Source organism: Alexandromys fortis, unplaced genomic scaffold (assembly GCF_014885135.2).
Source record: "Alexandromys fortis isolate MF-2015 unplaced genomic scaffold, M_Fortis_MF-2015_v1.1 scaffold_16, whole genome shotgun sequence".
NCBI lineage: Eukaryota > Metazoa > Chordata > Mammalia > Rodentia > Cricetidae > Alexandromys > Alexandromys fortis.
In genome coordinates, this window is record NW_026067893.1 from 12,941,416 (window position 1) to 12,967,841 (window position 26,426).

A 26,426-nucleotide genomic window follows, 5' to 3' on the forward strand; every position below is an offset into this window, starting at 1 on the left:
CTTTCTCTTCCTTGGTGGTCTAGCAGAGTGGTGGTATTTCCTAATGTTTATGAATTCACTAGCCCTGGGAAGATGGCCAGGTTTTCCATACCAGGTATGATTTTCCTCCTGTTGAATGGGCTTAAGGCCAATTAAACAGCAGTTGGTTACACTCACTACCTAGCCATGCTGGTGACTGCTGTGGTTCACATTGTGACAGCTGGGGAGGGCTGTTTACTTGCTTCCCTCCCTTGATAGCTTATGTTGTGTTTTTCTAGTACCATGGACAAAAGAGGTTTCAGATCCTGACCAGCATGAGTTATTTGAGTCTTGTGTTTTAAGCGTTCAGTGTCTTCAGCAATAGGGGCTGCCCTCAACCCCTGAGAGGCAGCCAAGGCATTAGTAGTCTCTGTTGCTTTGAGAGTCATTTGGACTATCCCAACAAACCATTTAAAAGGAGGTTTCTCCTACTTAGTTTGGGAGTTTTGTAAGTTTATAGTTCTGAGGCGGGGGGGGGGGGCATTGTCAGCCCAAATAATTTAACTTCCTTTAAGATCTCACAGACATTTATTAATTCTTTGAGAATTTAATATACTGTATTTTGATCATACCCACCCCACAACTATCTCTTCTAGCTTTATCTCCAACATTCTCCTCACCACTTCTTAAAAAAACAACCCAGTGAATCCAGTTTGTGCTGCCTGTGTACTCATGAGTGTGTACTGGAGTGTGGTAAACCTATCAGGTGCCACACTATTAAAGAAAACTGACTCTACCTATGCCAGAGCCATTAACGCTCAATAGCTTCTCAGATTGGGGGCTAGTGAGCCCATCTTCTACATGCCGGAATGTTGACTGTTTAGCTCAACATTTTCTTAGAAATAATCTTAAAGGAATAGTCTCACCATGTAGCTTCTTTCAGATATTTTAAGTACTAAGATAAAATTGTGTATATTTTCCTTTAAAAAGAAATCTCAGAGGCTAGTGTCTTAGTCACTGTTTTAATTCTGTGAAGAGACACCATGACTAAGGCAAGACATATGAAAGAAAGCATTTAATTGAGGACTTGCTTACAGTTTCAGAGGTTTGGTCCATGATCATCATGGCGGGGAGCTTGGCAGCCTACAAGCAAGTACTGGAACAGTAGCTAAGAGCTACATCCAGCTACATCTTTATGTGGGGGGGGGATGACGACGACGTCCACGTCCAGTGACACACTTTCTCCAACAAGGCCACACTCCTAGTCCTTCTAATCCTCTCAAATAGTGGTGCTCCCTGGAGACTAAGCATTCAAATATATGAGCCTATGGGGGCCATTTTTATTCAGACCATCCCAGCTAGAAACTACACAATTTGAGCTCTTGCCCTCATCTATTTATATGCCATATCATTAAGCTACCTTGGTTGAAATCCAGTTATCTCAAACCTAAGTACTTTAAAGTACTTCCCTTAGCATGGAGAGGAGCATCAGAATAGAACTATTGAAGAGTATCAGGGAAGAAATTTAGAAGCACTAGCCCCTGATAACCCTGCTGCTAGCAGAAGCATCTCGGGACTGTTGATCTTCACCCTCTAAACACATAGCAGGTGCATTCTGATTTTATATTGTTGTTACTGGAATAAACTCAACTTTCTTGACATTTAAATGAACATTTTTATTCTCGTGGCTTGTTTACTTGGACTGGAGCCCAGGGCACCCATCATGTTTCTGTCAGCAGTTGTAGATCCTCACCAGACTCTGGCAGCAGAGGCCTGTAAAGTGAGGAGGACACAGTCAAGAGAAGATGCTCAAGTCACGGTGCTCTTCCCCCTTTGGGTGCTGATACATAAAACTTAGTAATTTAAGCTTTTCTGCCGTTGTGGGACAGTGATAAGGTCTCCCCAGGCCAGCCTCAAACTCCTTATATGTCCAAGGATGGACCTTGAACTTCTGCTTCTGCCTCTGCCCAGTGTTCAGATCACAGGCTCCCTCTGTTACTCGGAGTGTTTTGTGTCAACAGTCTTACGGAGATAACAGATTCAGATGAACATGCTTGGTATGGCGTTGCAGTGGCCGACCAAGTTTCTTTCTTTCTTTCTTTCTTTCTTTCTTTCTTTCTTTCTTTCTTTCTTTCTTTCTTTCTTTCTTTCTTTTTTTTTTTTTTTAAGTTTCTTTTACTTAAACCTTCCAGGATGCTTTGTGGTTTCTGAAGAGTGGACTTACTTCCATCTGTATTTCTAGCTTACGTACATGAGTTTTATTAAAGACTCTTTGAAGGATATAATAAAAACATTCCAATAACTAGGATAAGTTTATGGAGCCAGTACTTAACACTTTCTGTTCAGTTCTCCTGTGTACCTGAGCATTTTATACATGACCATGGTACACATGGGTCTATCAAATAGGGATACAGACCATTTACTGACAATGAATAATAAAATAAATAATAATGATATTTTTAATAATAAAAGTTATTTTAAAACACTTATTTGTATACATTTATTAAAGACAGGCAAATTTGTATTGCTAGTGAGAGAGATGTGCTTGTAATTCTTACATGAAAGAATTAAATCTCAGTTGGATTTCTGTCTATCTATCATCTGTCTGTCTGACTGTCTATCTATCTACTTATTTTGGGTCTCACACTGTAGTTCTTGTTGGCCTGGAACTTCTTTTGTAGACCAGGCTAGCCTTGAAACTCACAGAGATCTGCCTGCCTCTGCATTCTGGGTGTTGGGTTTCAAGGTGTGCGTCCTGTCTGATCTTGGCTGAATATTTAATGTGTAATATATAGAACATCTTCACCATTTCACATGCTCGCCCTCCTTCTGTGTGACCGGGACCCAGGTGAGTCTTGATATGGGGCTGTCGTCAGGTCAGCTCTGTCAGCATCAGTTCCCTTCGTCAGCCCTGCTAAAGCACACTCAGTGGAAAGGGACACTTTCCTGGGCTGAGTTAATTGGCTTCTTTTCTGCCCTGTCTGTACTTTCTAAAGAGAGTTAGAAATACCTGTTTGAGTACCTTGTAGTGTAGCGTGAGTTGTGAGTACCTTCAGGCTAAAGGCTTTTTGTTTTGGGGAAAAAAAATGACTTGATTTAAAAAAATACAAATTAAAAACAGTACTGAAGATACAAAGCCCTGAGAAGTATATAGATATTCTCAGGGGGAAAAATATTTAGTTAAGTTATTCTTTTTCCTTTTATTTTAAAATAAGCATTCTTTTAACATTCTTGTTTGTTTTTGTTTGCTTGCTTGTATGTCCTTGTGTTTGTTTGAGTTTTATTATGTATAGATCCTTGCCTGGCCTGTGCTCACTGTGTAGACTTGACTGGCTTTGAACTTGAGACAATCCTGCTTCTGCTTCTCAAGTACTAGAAGTACATGCATGTGACACCATATCTGGCTTAATACTTTTTAAAAAATTGTATGCATATGCCTGTGTGAGTGTATGCTTCTTCTGTGGGTAACCGAGGAAATGGGAAGAAGTGTTGTAGGCCCTGAGTTACAGTTACAGGCATTGCGGGTCCTAGGACCTCAACTTAGGGTTCTCTGGACAAGCAAGAAGTGCTCTTAACCGCTGGGCCATTTCTCCCATTCCCTGGCTTGGTACTTTAAAATAAATAAATCTCTTAATTACCATTTAATTTTGATTTTCATGAACGGAAATATTGGCAGCATTTTACAGCCTACTTATTTACTTTACTTACATATTTAGTAACTTGGAGTGTTTAAAAAATATAACTAAATGTGTTCCATGGCATCTAGCTTCTTTATTTTTTATCCAAATTAAAATTGAAGTAGTTTAAAGAAATTTCCAACCTTTTAGATTATTTTTATTTTCTGGGGTTAGAGAAAAACTGTTGCCTGTGTCTGTGGCTGCCTGGGTAGTTCTGTAGAGTAGAAAGGGGGCGCTCATGACTGTGTGTGGCACTAGGAAGATTTTACTAGTGTTTTCTCTTTCAAAAATGCTCATCAGTGTGTTTTCTAGTTATAATTACAGAGGACTAATGCCATATATCCTAATAACTAAACAGAAGAATGTTAATGTTGATTTCATACACAGCTTAAAGGCAAATGACTCTTATGGGTAGTCAGGCTGCGCTTTTCATATTGTCTGTAGTCATGGTTTCTCCTAGTTGCAATGTCTTTAGTACTTTTAGATACTACATTCAGTCATTTGTGCTATCCCTATGATTTTACCGGCTCCCTATTACATAAGAAAAACAAGCAAAAACCCACAACCCGGGACTGAGAGAAGTCTCTGGAGAGGACCACCTATAAAGTGAGTCACAAGGTAGTGTACATGACACTCAGCTCAGTTATTTTGGGACATTTGTTTTAACCATGAAATGCAGTATTATAATTCTGCTTACTGAGAAAAAAAATACACTGACAAAACAAAATGAAAAGATTTAAAATTTTTATTCCAGATCTAGACATTGTTAGCTTTTTTTTTTTAAAGCAGTATGCGGTTGATATTGTGCATATCAAAATGATAGCTGTTGAAGATCGGTGTGGGAAAATTCAGCATAGTGGGTACCTGAAAGCAAGATGGGGTTGCTTTGGTTTTTGTTTACTTTATTTAATCAGTCTTATTCAGTATAGTCCAATTTAAGCACCATTTACCAGGCAGATTCTATAATGGTAACCTTAAAGCTGCTAAAGAAAATAAACCAGGCCAGGTGGCTGTGGCCCAGGCCTTTAATTCCAGCACTTGGGGGAGAGAGGCAGGCGGAACTTTGAGCTTAGGTCCAGCCAGGTCTACAGAGCAAGTTCCAGAACATCCAGGGCTACACAGAGAAACCCTGTCCAGAAAAACCAAAAAAAGAAAACAACTCTTTTGGCTTAAAATTTGATTATTAGCCTTAGCTTGTATTCCTAGCTCAGGGTGCCAGGAAAAGAAACAATACACAATATTTATGCTTATTTTCAATGCTTGTATTTTGTTGTATCCAATTAGAGTTCATTTTAGTGATGATTGGAGGCTTCTAGATTGGAGGGCAGTGGTAACTCTTATAAATACCAGTTTCCAAATGTTGTCTCTCCATTCCAGCTCATCACAACAGTTTTAAAAACAGCTTTTGTTTTTGTTTTGTTTTGTTTTGTTGCTTTGTTTTGTTTTTAACAGGAGAGCCAGTGTAGCTCCTTCAAGACTGGAGTGGCACACACTACCTGCGTCTGCCTCATGTGAGTTCTCGGTTTGGCAGCAGCACTCGGATGGGCTAGAACCTCTTAGAGGTCTGCCCTTATTTTTCTAAAGTCTCTCGGCTGCTCCAGTGTCTGGGTGACAGTGGGGAAAGGTGCATAAGCCCAGAGTCCTGGCAGAGACTCCTTGTCCTCTCCGCTCTGGTTGGGTGAGCAGCTCTACTCGGCAGAGCCCCAGCTCCATCCCCACAGCATGCAGATATTTCTGAGGAGCTGTTTTTCCTTGCAGATTATTGAGTAAAGAATATCTTTAAATGCACTCAGTAGCTTCAACTTTCAAAGCTTTGGCTGTTCTCTTTATGGTCTTGTTACATAACCTGAGAACACTGTGTGCTGGCCTAGTGGCTGAAGCAGGGTGGTGGGGTTTTTTTGTTTGTTTGTTTGTTTTTGTTTTGTTTTGCCTATTTCTTTTGGACTCTGGCCCTTAAAACAACTTCTTTCTTTGTCTTGGGATTTTGGGTAAATTGGGCTAGGCCACAGAATCTCAAAGAATAAGTAAGCAGTTAATTTTTTGATCATCTACACCCCAGAACCGTGGCCAGTGTTGGAGCCATGGAAGGGAGTTGTCAGAGTGAGGCCCGAAGCTTTGGATCATTCACTTCCCACAGTTTTGTGAGAAATGCTGAAGTTAGAGCTTTTGTAGCTGTGGGAAGGCATAGAACTGCACAGGCTGAGGGATAGATGGTCTCTGCAGGTGTCTGTAGCCAGTTTACAGGCCTGTCGATAGGGGTGGTGTTGGTTTTGAATCTTTACCTTTTGTTTGAGATGGTCTCATTAAGCAGCCTTGGGTGACTTAGAGTTTACTGCGTAGAGCAGGTTAGCCTTGGACTTACGGAGGTGTGCCTGCCTCTGCCCTGAGTGCTTCTTTATCTTTAGGGGATGTGGTTATTCCCCAAGGGGCTCCTAGAAGAAACGTCTGAAGCCTTACTCCGTGCATCCCAGTCATGTTTCTTCAGCTGTTGCTGTGCTGTGACCTGGGAGTGGGGCTTGTCCGTCTCGCTGATGGTGAGATAGATAGAGAGGACCTGGACTCTGTGATGAGTCCGTTCCTGCCCGAGAGTAGGGCAGTCTGTCTGTTCTGGCCAAGCTTACATTTTGATGACCTGCATAATGTAGAAATTCATAGCGACAGGTACAGACTCCCAACACAGAGTTCTGACTCAGACTCGGGCACACCTGAACTGTAGCTCAGGTCATCAAATGAGGAGGTTGCTTTATATTTCTAGGAAGTGCTCTGAACTCCTTTAGAGGAAGGAAAATTGCTGTTTCTAAGGTGGAATTTATGGAAAGTCACCATAGTTAAATATTTGAGACATTCTGGCCTCTGAACACAGTGTAAATGTGATATTTTGGGGTTTTGTTATTTTAGGGCTTAGAATTATTTTTCTCTTTTTTCACTCGTGAGATTGGGTCTCCTAGGTATGACTGGAAGCTATACACATGATAGATTTCTCAACAATATAGCTGCCTAAACAAGACCTGAACGATGAGAGTCTCAGTAGACATGCTGATGCAGAAGTGAGAAATCTCAAGATCCCACCCTTAGCCAAACCACAGGCAACTAATGACTCCTGATAGAGAACTACCCTCTCCTAGGGTACAAAGAAAGCATTCAGCCTTGAAATTATATTTACACAAGCCACACTGGATGGACTTAGTAGGTTGCATTTATATATTCATGTATTTGTGTGTGTGTGTGTATATGTGTGTGTGTGTACCAACAACAATAAAAAACAGACCATCAGTTTTAGAGGAAGTGGGGAGAAAACAAAGGAGGGTTTGGAGGGAGGACAGGTAAGGGGAAAATTAATTATATTTTAATTAAAATTTTTAATAAAATAAAAATGTTAAATTAATTTGATCTTTAGTTCAAATTATCTCGTGGACATAATTTTCAGTGGCAAATCAGTTCATCATTCCTCACTAACCATAGAGAATTGTCAGTCAGGGAGGAGAGTGGGGAAACAAGGCTTAGCTTTAAATCTTCAATTTGATGGCATATTCAGCAAATGATTCTTTAAAAATAAGATTTACTTATTATGTGTAGTGTTCTGCCTGCGTGTATGTCCCTGCATGCAAGAAGAGGGCACCAGATCTCATTAAAGATGCTGTGAGCCACCATGTGGGTGCTGGGAATTGAACTCAGGACCTCTGGAAGAGCAGGCAGTGCTCTTAACCACTGAGCCATCTCTCCAGCCTCACCACATCCTTCTTGAAATATTAACGATTGAAAAATATTTCACATGGGCCAGATCCTAGGAAAAAAGGGTCAGCTGTACTGGAATTTTGTTTCCTTGACTATTTTTTTTTTTTTGAAGTAAGTAGGATTTTGATTAGGATAGAGAAGTAATTTGGGTTTTTAGAAGTTTTATCAAATTTTTTGGGCTTTACATCGAATTAGGGAGCCATCATGGCTGGGAAAGATAGGTGAGGATCAAGTTTTTGCTGTTTTCCGGGTGTAAACCGGTCGGTGTCAGCAGTGCTGGCCTCACTGGTCACCAGCTTACTCTGTCGGTGCATGTGAATCTGCACTATTTCCCTTGCCACGGGGTACATCCTGCAGATCTGGAATTAAACATTGAAGGCGTTGAGGGGACACAGCATGGGGAGGGTAAAAGGCACGTTATGGGAGGAGAGAAGTTAGCTGCTTTTGAAGACATTCAGAGGTAATGTCAGCCACACTCAGTCATTACTCCCTCAGAGGCGCCAGGCTGCCTGTGCTGCTCTGGTGAGTGGCACCTCTGCAGTCTCCTGGGAAACTTGCAGCATCTTAGTAGCCTGGTCATTGTGGACTGAAGGAGTTTGAAAGCCCAGCTTATTTTACATACCAATCTCAGTTCCCTCCCCTCTTCCTGTTCCTTCCACCTTCTCCCCCACTCCTCATCTACTCTTCAGAGAGGGTGAGGACCCCCATGAGGAGTCAGTGTTAAGTCTGCCTCACTTTGAGGCAGAATCAAGGCTGAGCAAGGCATCCCTCCAAAATGAATGGGCTCCAAAAAGCCAGTTCAAGCAGTAGGGATAAATCCTGGTCCCACTGCCAGTGGCCCCACAGACTGCCCCAGACACACAGCTGTCACCCACATTCAGGGGATCTAGTTTGGTCCTATACAGGTTCTCCCCTCCCCCCACTGTCAGTTCAGAGTCAGTGAGCTCCCATTAGCTCAGTTCAATGTTTCTGTGGGTTTCCCCATCGTGGTCTTGGCCCCTTTACTCAAATTATTGCTCCTCCCTCTCTTTGACTGGATTTTGGGAGCTCAGCTTCACTGTGGATTTCTGCATCAACTTCCATCAGTTGCTGGATGAAGGGTCTATGATGACAATTAAGGTAGTCATCAATCTGATTACAGGGGAAGGCCAGTTCGGGCACCCTCTCCATTATTGCTTAGGGTCTTACTGGGTCATCCTTGTGGGCTCCTGGGAATTTCCCTAGAGCCAGGTGTCTCACTAGCCCCATAATGGCTCCCTCTATCAAGATATCTCTTTCCCTGCTCTCCGTCTCTGTTCTTCCTCCATCTTGACTGTTCTGTGCCCTCATGTTCTCCTTCCCCTCCTCCTCCCCTTCCGCCCTCCCTTCTCCCCCCACACCATGCTCCCTATTAAGAGGTCTTTTATTTTACTGGTATTTATAATGTGGCTTTCCTGCTCCTAGATATGAGAAAGGTTGCAAACCTAAATATTTCATTTGAAAGAAGCATAATTAAAGCATTTTGTTTTTGAGCTGTGATAACACTCAAGGTTTTTCATTGTGTAAAATTTTAGACATAGTAAAGGGAAAATCCATTGTCCGAAACCCTTGTTATTTGGCTTGTAATAAACAGTATGTTTCTGAATCAGATTAGAAGAAATAAGTAATTTTTAACACACACACGCACACACACATGCACACTTGCATTAAGTACCTGCTGTGACTATAGTGACCCTGTCTGATGAGTCAGAATTTAATGTCTAATTCCTGGTTCACAAAATAGGTTTTCCTAATTGTCTTAGAGATGTTTCTTACGGTTTGTTTGCAGTGATACTTGCCAGTATGGCTTGGCGATAGTGATGTTAAGCCTAACAGTTGTTTGGGCTGATAGCATTTGGCAGGCAGAGCAGATACACTGATTAGAAGGCCACAGAGCAACTACCAGAAAAAGCTAAAGTAGAAGAATAAAGATAAGGGAAACTTGTTCTGAATATTGCTACACCAGTTACAGAGACTCCTTCTACAAATGCACATAGGTTTGATTTCCTTAATTACTGGGTGTAATACAGAAAAGGTTTGAGGGAGAAGAAGAAAAGAGGACTTGGAGAGCAGGGACTCATTCATTTGGCCTCTCTTCCATGTGCTGCTCTTCCTGCTGACTAATGAGCCCCTTCTTTGTGCAGTGTACAAGTCTCCAGAGTACGAGTCCCTAGGCTTTGAGCTGACTGTGGAGAGACTGGTTTCCATCGGCTATCCTCAGGAGCTGCTCAGCTTTGCGTATGACTCTACATTCCCCACCAGGTACATTTTCAAGATAGGTTTTTGGATTAAGATTATTTCCCCTGTCCCAAAATTACAAATTCCAAACTTATCCCTGTCCCTGCAAAAATAAATGATTGTTAGTATTGATTTTAAAATTATAGAACTTTTCCTGCACCTTCTCAGTCATCACACCACTGTCTCTTCTGTGCTCTGTCTTCTTTCTCTGCCCTTCCTTCCTCCTCCCTCTTCTCTCTCAACAGTGTGTATATCCCAGGCTGGCCTCAAACTCACTCCTCCTGCTTCAGACTCCCAAGCACGTAGTGTTCAGCTCCTTGTACTCTTGAAGCCCCACTGATGGGTAAGAAAGGGGGTTGTTAAGGCTGGAGATGACTACAGGTGTCCTGTCTGCCCTGTTGACTGCTGGAGGGCAGCTACGTGTTTTACTAATACATTTAACTTGGTAGGAAGAACCTTTTGGCACTCTGCTTTTCTGCATTTGATTACAAATTAAAAGACATTTATTTGAGATACTGCCACAGTTGCCTCATGTGTAACATTGGATGTGGGAAAATACAGGCAGGTCAATGTCCAGAGAAATGCAAGGACTGTGGTAGAGAGACAGTCCCTGTCTTAGAAGGAAGTGGCTTATGCTTGTTTGATTCAGCCCGTGCTCCTAACATAAAACAGTTGTGACTGTTTCATACATGGAATAAGTATTATTAGTTGCTCTGAGATACATCTCCTTCCCATCATCCCTCTGCCTCCACAAGTGCTGGAATGGATGTACAACTGAGCTATATCTCCAGTTCTGTGATTTATTTTTTTAAAATGCATTCATTCACTTTGCGTATAAGGTTCTTTTGTTTGGGGAACGAAACTGAATGCTTGGGTGGTGACTGTGCATAGATTGCTGCCTGCATTACCTTGCGCTCTCAATGTCTTCATTTTCATGTAGAGGACTTGTCTTTGACACACTCTACGGAAATCTTTTGAAAGTTGATGCCTATGGAAACCTCTTGGTTTGTGCACATGGATTTAACTTCATAAGAGGGTAAGTACAAAGAACTTTTAGCCTCTTTTGAGGGAGGAAGGGAGGGACGGAGGGAGGGAGGGAGGGAGGGAGAGAGAGAGGAGAGAGAGAGAGAGAGAGAGAGAGAGAGAGAGAGAGAGAGAGAGAGAGAGAGAGAGCGAGAGAGAGAGAGAGCGCGCCAGCTCATGTGCGCATACATACATGCGTGTGCCCCAGGACAACCTTAGGTATTATTCATCAGGAATTGTCCATCTTACTTTAATTTTATTTATTATTAATGTGTACACATATGTGTAGATGTGCACACATGCCACATTATGTATAAGAGGCGGTCAGAAGACAACTTTTAAAAGTTAGTTCTTTCCTTCCATTGTGGGTACCTTCCGAGGAGTGAATGCAGTCAGTTGGCCTGTACAGTAAGTTCTTTTGAGGCAGGGTTTCTCTGTAGCTTTGGGGCCTGTCCTGGAACTAGCTCTTGTAGACCAGGCTGGCCTCGAATTCATAGAGATCCACCTGCCTCTGCCTCCCAAGTGCTGATCCCAGGGTCAGATATAGGGGTAAATGCTGAAAGATCAGAGAGACAAAGGAGCAAGCCACAGTCACTTCTTACACGTCAACTCCTCAGTCTGAAAAGGGGACCAGGTCTGCCTTATCAGTTCCTCTCTCCACCCAGCTCAGCCATATCACTTCCTGTTTCCTCCTCCCTAGTGCTAGGGGATTAAAGGTGCGTGCCACCACTGCCTGGTGTCTATAGCTCTGCAGTCTGATCTCCAGACAAGCTTTATTTGTTAGATCACAAACAGGTATCACCACACTGAGAATTTAGCAGTTCCCACCTCCCCAGAGCTGAGATGCAGGTGTGTTCTTCTTGTGCCCTTGGCTTTAACAGGTGGATTTTCAGACTCCATCCTTATGCTTCTATAGCATGCACTTTACCAGCTGCGCTGTCTCCTTAGCCTTACTGTGGTATCTTAGTAGTTAAATTAGCTCTGCAGGTGAAGTACGCTTCCCACTTCCTTCTGTCATTTAGAATCCTCTCTTTATGTAGCAGTATTCTAAGATTTTTTTTTTTAATTTTTGTATATCGGTGTTTTGCCTGCATGAGGGTGTCAGTTATCCTGGGATTGGAGTAATAGTTGTGAACTGCCATGTGGGGGCTGGGAATTGAACCTGGATTTAACTTCATAAGAGGGTCTTGTGGAAGAGCAGCTGGTATTCTTAATCACTGAGCTATCTCTCCAGCCCTAGTTCTAAATTTTTTATTTTTCCTTTTTAATACAGAAAAGATACATGCATATAAAAGCCATTTAAAAGTTTTTGAACTATATAACAAATTAAATGACTGAGATTTTTATTAGCTAATACATTTTATCCTTTGAATGACTATCTTCAGACATTTGTATAATGAAAACATCTTAAAACACAGGGTTAAAAATACAAGGGACCCAAATACAAGGTAGTTCTGGTCACAAAGAACACTTGTCCATGGTACTAACTACTCTGAAACCCAAGATAGGAGGATTCTTGAATTCAGGAGTTCTGTGCCAGTGTTCTGGGTAATCTAACAAGATCCATCTCAAGAATCAGGAAAAAATGGCAGGAAAGGCTGGGTGTGGTGGTGTATGCTTTAAATGTCAGTACTCTGAGACAGAGGCAGGCAGACAAAGTGAATTCCAGGACAGCTAGAGCGAGGCAGAGAAACCCTCTCTCAAAAGAATAAGTAAATAAATAAAAAAGAAGATGGGGCAGTAGACGAGAATTCGATCGCAGGACATTTACTCAGAATGTAAGGAGGTCTGGGTTTGACCCATAGAAGGAAGAAGACGGGCAAGTGAGAAAAGGAAGGATAATGATTTTAAACCAAATAACTAAAAATAATACTTTTACAGAATTTCCATTATCTTTACTAACTTGGGAGTTTCTTCCATAGTAAGAAGTAAACATAACCTAGTATCTACTTATTATTATTGTTTTTGTGAAACATTCCAAGTTTTCAGAGTGAGTTCCAGGACAGCAGGACTACATAATAGACCCTGTCTTGAAAAATTGAAAGAAAACAAAACACACAGTTTAGGGACCACATAGATGGTTCAGTGACTAAGAGCACTCGTATCTTCAAAGGACCTAGGTTCAGTGTTCAGCACCTGTGCAGTGGCCCACAACTATCTGCAGCTCCAGTTCCAGGGGATCTGATGCCCTTTTCTTGGCCCTAACAGGCACCCAGCATACACATGATGCATATACATATGTACATGTAGGCAGAACACACACACAAATCTGAAAAGAAACTAATACAATTTGACACAGTGTTAGAGTTATAGCTGCAGCTTGAAATGAAAATGGATTATGTTTTCATGTAATTATCCTGAATTATTTATTTTTGTTTTTATTGAGCCATACATTTTTCTCTGCTCCCCTCACCTCCTCTCCCCTCCCCGTGACCCCTATGCTCCCGATTTACTCAGAAGATAGATCTTGTCTTTTTCTCCTTCATGGTAAAGTTGTCACAGTCATATGGGGATAATTAAAAAGAATGTTTTTGGCAAATACTTTTTCTTATAAGAAGCATAAGCTAACTAAAATTGTCTCAGAACATCCTCTAGACTTGAAGCTGAGTGCTGTTCAGCAAGCTTTATTCTACAGCACAGGCTCAGAGATGTCTCCATATACGTTGTAAGAATGAAGTCAGTGTTCACTCTGACCTCTCTGAGCTGGCCAGGAAGGCTGTGTGTTCCTTCTGTTGCTCGAAAGGGTGATTTTGTGTGAGGAAGCAGGATTTAGAAGGAAAATGATTACATGTAGGATGACCAACCTAAGCTCATTCATGTACAGATTCTGTCATCCAGGATTCTAGTTATGTCTGAAAGGGGATTTCATTATTGTGGTTCTTAGTTGAAAAGAAGGTAGAGGAAAAAAAGCAAAGAGAAGCGGTTCAGTAAATTTGTTTTACAACCAAACTTGAAGATGCTCAGGCCTAAGATAGGGTCCACATCTGTAACCCCAGCAGGAGGGTTAGGAGCTCAGGCATCTTGGGCTGCATGAGACATTATCCCAGACAAGTAACAAGATCCATCTGCCTGCCATGTTCCCTCAGTAAAGCTTCAAAGTAGTTCCTTTGGAAACACATTTGATAGTGTTTCTGAAATAAGTCATTTGTGAGTAAGTGCAGATTCGTTCAAGCTTAGCATCAGGAGGAGGAAGTCTAGGCGAGAAGAAATTTGAGGAAATGGTTTCAAGTGCAGTGGACATGGGAGCTCCTTGTCCAGCTGGCACTGCCTTTTCTTGTTAGCCTGGGACTGTGGGTCACAAAGTTACCAGTGTTCAGATTGTGGCTGCTTTCTTTCCAGCTCCAAATAGACTGGGCCTGTACTGGACAATGTTTTCCCTGATTGGAATGTAATGGCTGACCTCATTTGTCAGTCGGTTTGAGTTGCGATTGGCAGAAGTAGCTGCACCTGTGTTTCTGTAAAGCCTGTTGCTCACTGAAGCCTGAAGCCCAGAGAGGTGGCTTTCTATTAAGTCTTTGTTAGAAATTTCTTTTCATAAGGATGGTAAACAAGGTGACTAAACCAAGAAACTAGCATAATTTTATGGTCCTCACTGAGTTCTTACCTTTCGGAATTAACTTAAATAGGAATTTAATTATACTTAAGTATAAGCTTTAAATTTGGTTTTCATTGTATTTGTGAATTTTTTACCATGAGAGTTGCATTTTTATTTTAGACTTTTTGCTCTTGGATTCTTTTTATTAATTCTTTCCCCTTTCTAAAATTTTTATTTCAGACCCCCGTCCCCCGCCCAAGCTTCTTTGTGGGGATGTGTGTGTATGCAGGCCAGTGGTTGATGCAGGTGTCTTTCTCAGTCACCCCATCCTATTTAGTGAGGTAGAGTGTCCTGGAGCTCACTGTAGTCTCAGACCACTCGCTGGAGAGGTCCTTTCTACCTGTCTTTCTCCAAGAAAGACAAGATAAGCGCTTTACTGATGTGAACTGGGCCTTGCAAGTTAAATAGGTCAATTAGAAAGTTGATCTTTCAGGAGAGGAACAGAGAAGTGAGCTCAGGTGGTGAAGGAGACATGGTCTTTGTTCTAAACTCCACTCAGGACACCACACACACAAGTCTTCTGGGTTGTCTTGGCCTACTTTTCCACTTTCATTCCCTTTACCAAATCGGCTTATTTTATTATCTATTCTGAGACAGTTTCACTGTGTCGCACTGGACGGCCTGGAGCTCCCGTGTTCCCAGGCTGTCAGTACTGGGAGCACAGGGTAAGCTGCCTGTTTCAGAACTGTTCTCCTTAACCCTTTAGTCTCACAGCTCCTCACAGCTGTATTGCAGTAGTTGGTTGTATGTTCTCGCTGTCCCTTCCCTAGCACAGTGAGAATTAAGTGTTGTCTGTGAAGAGAGCTCTTTAAGGGCTCGCCTGAGCTGCTCATCTTTAGAGCGGCCCAGATTCAGTATCTGAGCACTGTCCTGCTTATAACCATCAAAATGTTTTCATCAAATTTTCAATAATGACTATTTACTAGAGTTAACATGTTAACTTTTTGTATGTCAGTTAACTCTTAATATTTTCTTGCAGACCAGAAACTAGAGAGCAGTATCCAAATAAATTTATCCAGAGAGATGACACTGAGCGGTTTTACATTCTGAACACACTCTTCAACCTTCCAGGTAGACCACCCTCTGCTTTCTGTGCGTGCTGTTCTCCTCCAGGACCACTTGTTGTTACTCAAGGGGGCTAAGGAAATCAGCTCGACTGTTTTACTTAGTTTATTAATTCTGTTCTTCATTTTTCAGAGACCTACCTGTTGGCCTGCCTAGTAGATTTTTTTACTAATTGTCCAAGATATACCAGGTATGTTTATACTACAATTTTCTTTATCTAGTTGATTTTTAAATTAATGAACAGGGTTTTAGAGAACTGGCCATTGTAGGTCTTTTCTGCTTTTCTAAAGTGAATTTAGTGCTAGTGAGAGATGCCACATTGCCAGCCTGAGAGATGGACAGCACCAGCAGCTCCATGCAGGCTCTCACCTCCCACACGGCCCCTCTCCTTGCCAGTGTGCTGCAGCCATGTTGGAAGGGACCACTTCTGATTGGCTTCTCCTGGGAATGAAGACGGCCAGCAGAGGTGCTAATTGTGACAACTGAGTGGGAGGTTTGTGTGATGATTATCTGTCCAAGCAGAATTACACTAAAACCCCCCAACTCATTTCACAGCAGCTACCCAGGAGCCATTCAGGGATGGTCATTTAGTTTCGTTCCCAGGCCCAGCAAGATTGCATCAAGGAATAAATGTTGCTTATTTTTCCTAAAGCAAAGTTTTGCTTAAGTCTTACACAGGTTAGATTTTCCTTTTGGGGGAGCTGTGTGGTCATTGCTTGATGTGTAACAGCCTTCTATGCTTGAGTCTGCTAACCTCATGTCTGAGGCCTTACCCACTGAGGACACTAAACTTGGTAGAAACTGAGTCAGTGATAGAAATGGACAGCACCTTTGAACCTATGTTCTAAATGTTTGTTCAGTGAAAACCTGTTTCTAAGCGACACACTTGGTGTTTTGGGACCTTGGCCTTTTAATTTCCATCCAGTATATTATTCCGTCACCTTGTACTTGCTCAGAATTATGATACTCCACCTGTACAATATTCTGGCCATTTCTAATGCTCAAATGAATTTTGATTAGGGAGCAGTTCCTAGTTACCCACAGCCTGTACCATGTGATGTGGAACCTTTGGTTGGGTCCCTTGGTAGTTTTGGACATGCACTGTATTTTATCCTCCTTTGGATTCCCTGTCATGTTCTTTTCATTTTTCTGTAGTTGTGATACAGGATTTAAAGATGGGGACCTCTTTATGTCCTACCGGAGCATGTTCCAGGATGTAAGGGATGCAGTCGACTGGGTCCATTACAAGGTATTTACAAGCTGCTTCCTTACCAGTCTTCTCTCTGGCACACATGTATGGTCTGATACTAACTTTGCAAGTGGAAATAGAGCAGAATGTTCCTCCTTTTTAAAAAGAAAGTGAGGGGCTGGAGAGAAAGTGAGGAGCTGGAGAGATGTTCCAGAAGTTAGGAGCACTGCCTGCCCTTGAGGAGGATCCCAGTTCAGTTCCCAGCACACACATGCCATCTCACGACCATTTGTAGCCCCAGTGCCAGGGCATCTGACACCCTCTTCTGGCCTCTCTGGGCACCCAGCACTCATGGGGTGCAGACATGCAAGCAAAATGCTCACGCACATTAACAGAAAAATAAATGATTTTTAAAGTCTTAGATAGGGCTAAGAGAGATTTGCCGCCTACATCTGTTCTTGTCTGACCTGAAACTTATTTAGAAGGATTTTAGTATATGAAATTATACTTATGGATGACAGCCCATTTAAATTTTGTCCAAATAACTTGACTAATAACATTAACTAGTTAGTATTTGATTTATATTTGCACTAAACAGTTTAATACAATATGAAAATAGGAATGATTTTATATTTGAAGTCTTTTTAGTACTTTATGAACATTTTTCATTTTGATAAGCACAGATTTATTTGATAGTAAGCACAAGTTTTTCTAGTAGAAGTTAAAAACAGATTTATAGGTGTGGTAGCGTACCCACAATCCCAGATACTGTACAAGTTCAAGGGCAGACTGAGTTACAAAGTGAGGCTTAAACTTCAATTTGTGAGGTGGGCATGATATCATCCTAGATCTGTAATCTCAGCTCCTAGGAGGCTGAGGCAGGAGGATCATTAGTTCAAGGATAGCCTGGGCTATAGAGCAAGAACTTTTTTTTTTTTTAAAGTAAATAAAACCTCTTTTCTTAGTTCTTTTTCTTTCTTCTAGGGCTCCCTTAAGGAAAAGACAGTTGAAAATCTTGAGAAGTATGTAGTCAAAGATGTGAGTACTGGGGACACATCTGCATGGTGGAGGAGTGAGTGGTGAGCCTGTGTGTCTCACAGCGAGTCCTGCCAGCGCCTAGTTTACTAGTTTTCCCTGTTTGCTGAGAAGCAAGAAGACTCATTGCTTGGTTTGTCTTTAGTGGCAGCAGCTGGCAGCAGCTGGAGGGTTACCATGTGCCATGCCGTGGTTGATTGACAGCAGCTGGAGGGTTACCGTGTGCATGTCACCATGCCGTGGTTGATTGACAAAACAGTCTAGTCCTCATGTAGCTGTAAGTCAGACTCTGTTGTTACTTTTTCTAGATGCAGACCCTTCAGAATAAAGAAATATTTAAATGTCATGTTGAAGGCCACACAGCACATAGTTAGCTGAGATTCACACTCTAGGCTTAAGCACTACAGCTGATCAACTGAAAATGTGCGTGGATGCGACTTGTCACTTAGTGTCTTTACCCTGCCAGCAAAGAGTGATGAGCAGAGATCTAAGATGCAGTAAAGATTAGTAGACACTTTAGAAATAGCTCTGCTTTGTAGCCTTTTACTAATGTTATCCTTAAATTTTTTATAATTATGCTACAGTGTTAATGTTACTATTAAAGGAATGTATGAGGAATGCATAGGAAGTGTGCATGTGTGTACACACGCATGTGTGTGAGGCTAAAAGTGTTTAACAGGCTAATTGTGTAGCTCAGTGACAGAGCACATGCCTAGTGTGTGCAGGGTCTTAGCACTGGGTTTTGTTTTTTTTTTTTTTTTTTTTAATTTTCCCCCATGTGTTGGGAGTTAGCTCAGTGGTTAAGAGCATTTTCTGTTCTTTTAGAAGACCCAAGTTCATGTAACTCCAGCTCCTGGCAGACCTCTGATGCTCCTGGCCTCTCCTGGCACCTGCACTCAAGTGCTCATGCCACACAGATACATAATTAAAAATAAACTAAGAAAAACACATTAATAAACTAAGAAAAACACATTAACACATAAGAGTCCCAAGATAGAATAACTTACTTTTCTCTAGAGTAAAAGCAGAAAGCAGTGATAATTTCTAAGGATTTGTATTACTGCCTTGTCCCCCATGTTGACCTCCCTTTCCCTTATTGCTTGAAGAAGGAACACTGAGTAGTTGAACCGGTTTGTGAAGAGGAGGACGGGGGCGTTCTTGCTTCTAGGCACATCAGGCGTTAAACTCTGCTCTCTTCAGTTACATGGGATGTTTCTAGGTAGCACCTGCATCTGTCACTTTGTTCTCCAGAGTGCTTTATAAAGCCACAGTGTGTACAGTGGGATCATATCTCATCATCTACTTCTGATCTTTAGTGTACTTAAACCCCATACTTGAGGAATCACATGGTAATTCAAACTCTTTCCTGAAGAGGATGGTAAAGATCTGTTGTTAGGGACCATATACTTATGTAAAGTGTATATAATATATATTAATACTTTGAATGCCTAATAATGTGGCCTTTAAATTCTGAAACCAACCAACTAATCCTTAAAAGACTATTCCTGTTTGGGCGGAATCCTGGTCTGATTAAACTGACCACTCAGCACTGAAGTACCTTGTCACTGTTTCAGGGGAAATTGCCACTGCTTCTGAGCCGGATGAAGGAAGTAGGCAAAGTGTTTCTTGCCACTAACAGCGACTATAAATACACAGATGTGAGTACTTAATGTCTTAATTTGCTTACACAGGGACAGGCATTGACCTAAGGAACTGTGAAGACTTGAGGGGCTCCTAAGTACACAGGATAAGGACATGCTAGAATTCCTGTAATTTTTCCTAAACATTTTTTTAAACTATTATAGCGCTATTTGGGGAGTTAGAATGGATTCTCTGCCTTTTTAGATCATTATTTATCTAGATTTGAGAAATCCTACCCTTTCTATAATAGCCTTGATATTGGAAGTCCTGGCAGGAGAGGTGATATGACAGTGTTTTGAATTGTTGAATTTTTAAATTTAAAAAAGTCATGACTAAAGGATACAGAGGAAAACACACAGACCAAATTTAAATGCCTGCTTTTGCTAATGCAATTGTAGGTTAGCAGTTCTTTGCTGATGAAATGGCAGTAGAGTATCTCAGCTGAACCCTCCCTCAGCTCCTTACTCCACACGTTGTTTGTCTAGGAGAACTGCATAGGGCATATGAGTCATTGTGTACGTAAGCATCCGGAAGTCTGTATCTTTCCTGAGAAGCCATCTGCCTTTTTGCCTGGTGAAGCATTAATTTGTTAACTTCCCCTGCCATGATTTCATAAGCTGTAGAGAAAACAGGAATGTGGTGGGACTTAGGTTGAGAAAAAGTTTGTGTCTGTCTTGTGCAAATGTCACATATATGGACCTTTCTTTCCTCCCCCAGAAAATTATGACTTACCTGTTTGATTTCCCACATGGACCCAAGGTATTATAGTAATTTAATATGCAATTTGTTAACTAATAATGAATACACTTAATCATTTTAGAATATTAAAGGGAAGGAAATGGCCAGGATTCACCTATAAAAGTTCTAGTTTTAGAAGCCTATTGTTTAATTGCATTCAGAGAAGTAATCCAGGACTAGCAGAATTGAAATCTCTGGTAATCTAAATATTTACTAAATAGAAATAAATATGAACATGCTGTGGTCTGTGGTAAACAGGATCAGAGTAAGTCTTTAAGCAGAATTGTTGTTTGTGTTGTGTGAAATTGTAGATTGAGGGTAATACCAGTTTAAAAGAAACAGAATTTCAATGTGAATGCTCTTGACAGCTTCTAGATTGGTTACCAATGAGCTTTACACCGAGAAAGCAGTTAACCTTGGTATTTAGAAGTCTTTCTGGAGTATGACCATGCTCGGGTTTAACAAACAAACATTGCATCTCAGTTGCCTACTTGAGAATTTTAATCCTAGACTTCTATGAATAAGCTTCAGTAGATGCCAGAATTACAGTGTATAGTGCTGTTCATGCTGGCTGAAAAGGTTAGCACCATCTCAGAACACGAGTGTTTGTCACATAATGTCTCTTTGTGGTGACATGAAGCCAGTGTGAACCTGGACATCACTCTTGATAACAAGTGGGATTCTCCCCAGTGCCCAGTTCTGGTGCTGATGGACCCCTGTCCATCTGCCCCTTGAGTTGTAGCTTGTACCCGCCTGGCTCTTCTCATATCTCATGTTTGAGAGTACTGTAAGTACTCCGCTTCAGAGAGAAATTTACACTGTTGTTTATATCTGTCAGTTCCCAAAAAGAATTATTTTAAAATTCCTTGTGTTTGAGTGAGATTAAGTGTTACCTTAGTTTAAGTGCAGTGATGTTTTGGCTTTTGCTGATTCTGTCCCACAGCCTGGGAGCTCCCATCGACCATGGCAGTCTTACTTCGATCTGATTTTAGTGGATGCACGGAAACCACTCTTTTTTGGGGAAGGCACAGTACTGCGTCAGGTGGATACTGTAAGTTGAGAAGGTGATATATTCTAATGCACGGTCCTTTATGTTTCTTCTTTGTCCACTTCCCTCTCCGTAACTTTCTGGGCATAATTTGATCTTAACTGAAGCAGCCCAGCAAAATTGTAGTTGAAATGAATGTGTGCCTCGGTCAAGCAGCAATGTGGGTAGAGGCCGTGGTAAAATGGCAGAGCACTTCTCAGTCTTATTCTCTTTACTCAGAAAACTGGGAAGCTGAAGATCGGTACCTACACAGGCCCGCTGCAGCACGGCATCGTCTACTCAGGAGGTGAGCCAAGGCGCGTCTGCACAGTGCTTCACTAAAGTACTCGTGAAGGTCCATGGCCTTTCAGCATAGCCACACAGTCCTTCAGGATCAGGATACCATCTACTGAGAGTCAGCCGTCATCTGCTGACAGAAGCCAAAGGGTTGGGTTCATTGTCACGGGAAAGATCCCGTCCTCCTTTGACAGCTTGTCTCAATGTTCTGGAACCATTTGGGCATATTTCTTCTCAAAGGACTTTCTTCGAAGAAGCCCATGTGGATGCAGTTAATGTCAAGAGTCAGAAGTAGTTGAAATGGTGATGCTACCTTTGGTGGTTCTGAGGATTGATGTAGGCCTTTGGTGCTAGACAACCATTGTACCACCGAGCTGCCTCCAGGCCTCCTGTGGTATTTGGTGGTGTTCTTTCTAGACTTTGTTGTTGGTTTTTTGAGACAGGATTTCTCTGTGTTGCCCTGGCTGTCCTGGAACTCGCTTTGTAGACCAGGCTGGCCTCAAACTCAGAGATCCACATGCCTCTGCCTCCTAAGTTCTGGGATTAAGGGTGTGTGCCATCTTGCCTGACTTAGAGCTTTGACCAGAGCTGTACAAAGAATAGCGCACCTTCACTCTGTACTGTGCTGTGGAGCTCTGGAGGCTGTCTTTAATACAGAAACATTGTTCTCATTTGCTCCTTGCAGGTTCATCTGATACCATCTGTGATCTCTTGGGAGCCAAGGGCAAAGACATTTTGTACATTGGAGATCACATTTTTGGAGACATTTTGAAGTCAAAGAAACGACAGGGGTGGAGAACTTTCTTGGTGATTCCCGAGCTTGCACAGGAGCTTCATGTCTGGACTGACAAGAGCTGTAAGGAACCGTCACTCTCACTTCCAAATCTTTTCCACAGCTAGTTTGATCTTACATGACAGTTTTGACTCAGTTCCCTTAGATAAACTGTTACTTTGTATACAAGACATCAAGTGGACAGCCCTTGTCATTAATATAGTCCGTCATTCCACACAGCTCTAGAATGTATTTATACAGACGCACACACACATCTTGTTCGTGTGTGTGTATGCATATATATCTTGTTCACATTTTCAACCCTTTCAGGTAGTGTAGAGCATTGCTGTCCTGACTGATATTACAGGAAGACTTTGTGAACTGCAGTCCATGTTTCTCCCACCACACCCAGTAGTCTCGGTTTCTGTCTAACACTCACTATTTGTGATTCTGGGGCAGCAGTGGTTCTGAATGCTAATCGCCAGTATTCATGAAGACAGAAGCCAAATTGCATTCTTAAACAGCCACACAGTGTGCATTATATGGTCCATACCCTTCAGTTGGGTTACAGGTAGCTATATAGAGGCATTTGATATGCAATGCAAGTTCTCCATCTGGTCCTCGTACGTCATGCTGCTGTGGTAATGGTTACCAACTCTGCCAGTGTGACCCACATTGATGGGAACTCTTCCTCCTCTACTCAAAATCTGCATGCACCTTAAGCCTTATTTTACCACATATGAAAATGGGAGACAATATTTGTCTCCAAGCTGGTGAGTCTCAATTGAGGCAGTACACATATAAAGAAAATAGAAATGAGGGCTTTTCTTCTTGGTGACCAGAACCTAATTTGAGTGACTCTTCCTGACCGTAAAGATGTTCTGTGCAGTGCAGTAGATAAGCCAGGGCTTCTCTTGGGGAGCTCAGGAAGCAGCTGATGTTGACTTGCTGCCCACACAGTTTAAGCTGGCCCCTGTGAAGTTCAGAAGTCTAGTTGTCCTGCAGCTCTGGGCAAGTCTCCTCATTCTTAGTGCTTTTTTCTAAAACCGAGGCTAGCTCGACGTCTCGGTGGGTTAAGGTGCTCGCTGCTGAGTTTCACCTGAGCTCAGTCCCCAGAATGGTGAGAACATGCAAGCCCACACACACAAACCTCAAAAGTTAAACTATCGGTAGTTATTTTGGTGCCTGCACCCAAGGGAGTAGAAAATTAGTACTTTGGAAGTCCCAAATCAGCACATGGCTGGAAGGGGGAGTTGTGGTCAGTGGCTTTTAGGTAGCAAGGACAGTTTAAAAGGAAATGGCAGTGTCCACATAGGTGTCAGCGAGCGTCCGAGAGATGCAGGTGATGTTTGTACTCCACTCTGCCCAGGAGCTTATGCTTGGTTCATGTAAAACATTTTCTTTTCCTTTCCAAACCTGAACTAGCGCTTTTTGAAGAACTTCAGAGCTTGGATATTTTCTTGGCTGAACTCTACAAGTAAGTTTTCAAGTTCTAAAGCCCACCTGCCTTTTCAAGAATGACACAGGTCACAGTGTGCTCATTTAGAGATTTTCACTGTGTTCTCCTTTTGTTCCTAGACACCTTGACAGCAGCAGCAATGAGCGCCCAGATATTAGTTCCATCCAGAGACGGATCAAGGTATCCAGATCATCCAGATGGGATTTGGGGTAAAATATAGAAAATGAGTTGTCTAAATCATTTACATGGTTTTGGTTTTATATAGGGACTTGTATGTAGCTGGTAACCAATAGTTGACTAAACTGAGAATTGCTTTTGTTTGTCTTTAGAAAGTAACTCATGACATGGACATGTGCTATGGGATGATGGGAAGCCTCTTCCGTAGTGGCTCCCGGCAGACGCTCTTTGCCAGCCAAGTGATGCGCTATGCTGACCTCTACGCAGCCTCCTTCATCAACCTGCTCTACTACCCGTTCAGCTACCTCTTCAGAGCTGCTCATGTCCTGGTGAGTAGAGCTGTTTCCTCAGCTAAGATGTCCCTTTGAGGGTGACACGGATAGTGAGGGACCAGACAGAGAATAAACTCTGTGAACATAACACGACTTCCTGAAGTCACTCTGAGCAGGGTGACTCACACCTGTAATTTCAGCTTTCGGGGGGCATAGCCAGGAGGATTGATTGGGAGTTCAAGGCCAGCTTCCTCCACACAGGATCCTCTGTTTTTGTTTTTGTTGGGTCAACATGCCTTTAGTCTGAGAACCTGGAAGGTGGAAGCAAGCGGATCTCTGAATTAGGACCACACTGAGAGACTTCTTTGTTAGTAGTAACTGAAATAAATGTATTTCTATGTCTGTCCCAATACTGCTCTGTTTCAGGACTGGTTTAGGGAGTATAAAACAGAAATAAGGTTTTTCTGTTTCACTCGTTTTCATTTGTAGGAAACAACCTGGGCAGCTTGGGTGCTTCTATCCCTATCCCCGCCCTTATCGATTTAACTCCTGCAGACATGGTTAGGATTCACTTACCTTTGTTTTTCCTAGATGCCTCATGAGTCAACAGTGGAGCACACACATGTGGACATCAATGAGATGGAATCTCCTCTCGCCACCCGGAACCGCACGTCTGTGGATTTCAAAGACACCGACTACAAGCGGCACCAGCTTACAAGGTCCATTAGTGAGATTAAGCCCCCCAACCTCTTTCCACTGGCTCCCCAGGAGATTACACACTGCCATGATGAAGATGATGATGAAGAGGAGGAAGAGGAAGAGTAGGAGGCAAACTAAAACCCTGAGCACCCATCAACAAGTCTGGCAGGACTCAAGGGGCAAGGGTGGCCTTGGTTGGATTCTATTAGGGAGGGTGGGAGGACCTCATCAAAAGTACATTTGGAAAGTTTCTGAAGGCTTTAAATAATTCTAATCATAGCTACTCACTTCAGTTTTGTGTATCTGTACTCTCTGCAGATTGTTAAACTGTAGGAAGAACAGGTAAAAGGTCAGGCGGAACTGCATGCAGATGGCACCCATTGTGATAGTGTCTCCCTGTCTGTCTGCGTCAGTGTGTCATCTCCATACACTAGGGTAGGAAAGGGGTTCAGAGCGGAGCCTAGAGCCACAGTGCCGTGGTACAACTGTGCTGTTGCTCCGAACCCACCTCCCCAGGGTATTGCACAGTATTGTATGTCCGTGGAGAACGGCGTTGTTTCATTATCAAGTGTGGTCAGTCCCTGTCAGGTCAAGTTTCCTTCTGTTAGCTTTTGGGTTTCCTCTGTGGCCCTGGCAAGGCTGCTGCTGTGTTGGTGCCTTTGTGGGTTTCCCTGCTGTAGTGTGGTTCTAGACTAGACTGCAGGGGTTTGAATTTGAGGCAAAAGTCCTCATCCTTGCTACATTTTAAAAAATCGGTAGCACAAATGCTTTTTGCTCTATGAAAACAATCCTTTTGGGGAATGCAGCTGAAGACATGAAGACAGGAACGAGTTCCCTGAGAAGAGCGGCTGCTGCTTCCAGCCAGAGCTGCCTTCGCCAGCATGGACTGCAGGCACATCCTGCTCCCCACACAGATGGGAGGGCTCTCTAGCCAAAGGCAGTCAGAATCAGCGCACTTGAGACTGCTCCGGGAAATCACTTCTTGCTCTGAGTAAAGCAAGGGCCTGTGAACATGAAGGCATGCGACTACCCTGCCAGTTCAGGGAGTTGCTCAACACTTGGGGTAGTTTACAGATTCTTGCTTTAATTTTCAGTCGTTTTCTTCCATTCTTGTCCCTGGTCACTAGGGTACTGGCTGCTCTGGAGCTCAGTGGAGTCTGAGTCTCATGCTGACATCCACCTGTGCACTACAGTTGTCAGCTGTCACAGCCGTTGGTCTCTGGATGGCTCTAGGATTGACATTCTCTTAACGGAAATTACATTTTCAAAATTGCTAACTATATCTGTATCACTTTTAGTTAAAGAACATGCTTATATGTACAGTGTTTCATAGGTATAAAGATTTTTTTCACCAAGGTTTTTGGCTTTTTTTTTTTTAATTTTATTTTTAAGATAAAGTTTATCTATGTAGCTCTGGCTGCCCTGGGACTCACTCCATTTGTAGAACAGACTGGCCTTGAATTTCACAGAGGTGTGCCTGCCTCTGCCTCCTGGGCAACAGGGTTAAAGGTGTGCTCTACCATTAAAGCAAGCCAGCTTTAATCCTTTAATAGGTATGGAACACAGCCCTGCAACTTAGCCAAGGCCTGCGGCTGCACAGCCTCGCTAACTGTGGCCTTAAAGTAAGTCATACCAAGTACCATGTGTTCTGACTGGTATCTAGAACATACCCAGGCCAGTCAGATCTATCATAGCCATGCTAGTTCCTACCTGTTCTCATTTAAGTTGGTGCTGACGGGTTAGAGCTTCCCAGCCCAAGTCATGCCTGTGGCATGTGACAGCTACAGTCACCTTGCTGGTAGCAGTGCGTT

At 42.5% G+C, this 26,426-nt stretch overlaps 1 protein-coding gene across 3 annotated transcripts in view; it reads left to right on the forward strand.

Annotated features, from left to right (window-relative positions):
• Nt5c2 (5'-nucleotidase, cytosolic II) overlaps positions 1–25,971 on the forward strand; it is an 84,088-nt gene extending 58,117 nt beyond the window's left edge. Inside the window, exons 4-18 of one of the 3 annotated variants that reach the window (XM_050146289.1) lie at positions 9,533–9,650; positions 10,567–10,662; positions 15,224–15,315; positions 15,442–15,499; positions 16,465–16,558; positions 17,483–17,536; positions 19,108–19,191; positions 19,892–19,933; positions 20,856–20,963; positions 21,180–21,246; positions 21,922–22,092; positions 23,434–23,485; positions 23,587–23,647; positions 23,797–23,973; positions 24,508–25,971. In XM_050146289.1, the coding sequence (XP_050002246.1) occupies positions 9,533–9,650; positions 10,567–10,662; positions 15,224–15,315; positions 15,442–15,499; positions 16,465–16,558; positions 17,483–17,536; positions 19,108–19,191; positions 19,892–19,933; positions 20,856–20,963; positions 21,180–21,246; positions 21,922–22,092; positions 23,434–23,485; positions 23,587–23,647; positions 23,797–23,973; positions 24,508–24,741 (1,508 nt within the window). In that variant the 3' untranslated portion in view covers positions 24,742–25,971. Of the gene's footprint in view, positions 1–9,532; positions 9,651–10,566; positions 10,663–11,802; positions 11,834–15,223; positions 15,316–15,441; positions 15,500–15,668; positions 15,803–16,464; positions 16,559–17,482; positions 17,537–19,107; positions 19,192–19,891; positions 19,934–20,855; positions 20,964–21,179; positions 21,247–21,921; positions 22,093–23,433; positions 23,486–23,586; positions 23,648–23,796; positions 23,974–24,507 lie in introns of those variants that run through there. The other 2 variants (XM_050146299.1, XM_050146308.1) reach the window with 2 other exon arrangements.
• Positions 25,972–26,426: the final 455 nt, after the last annotated feature.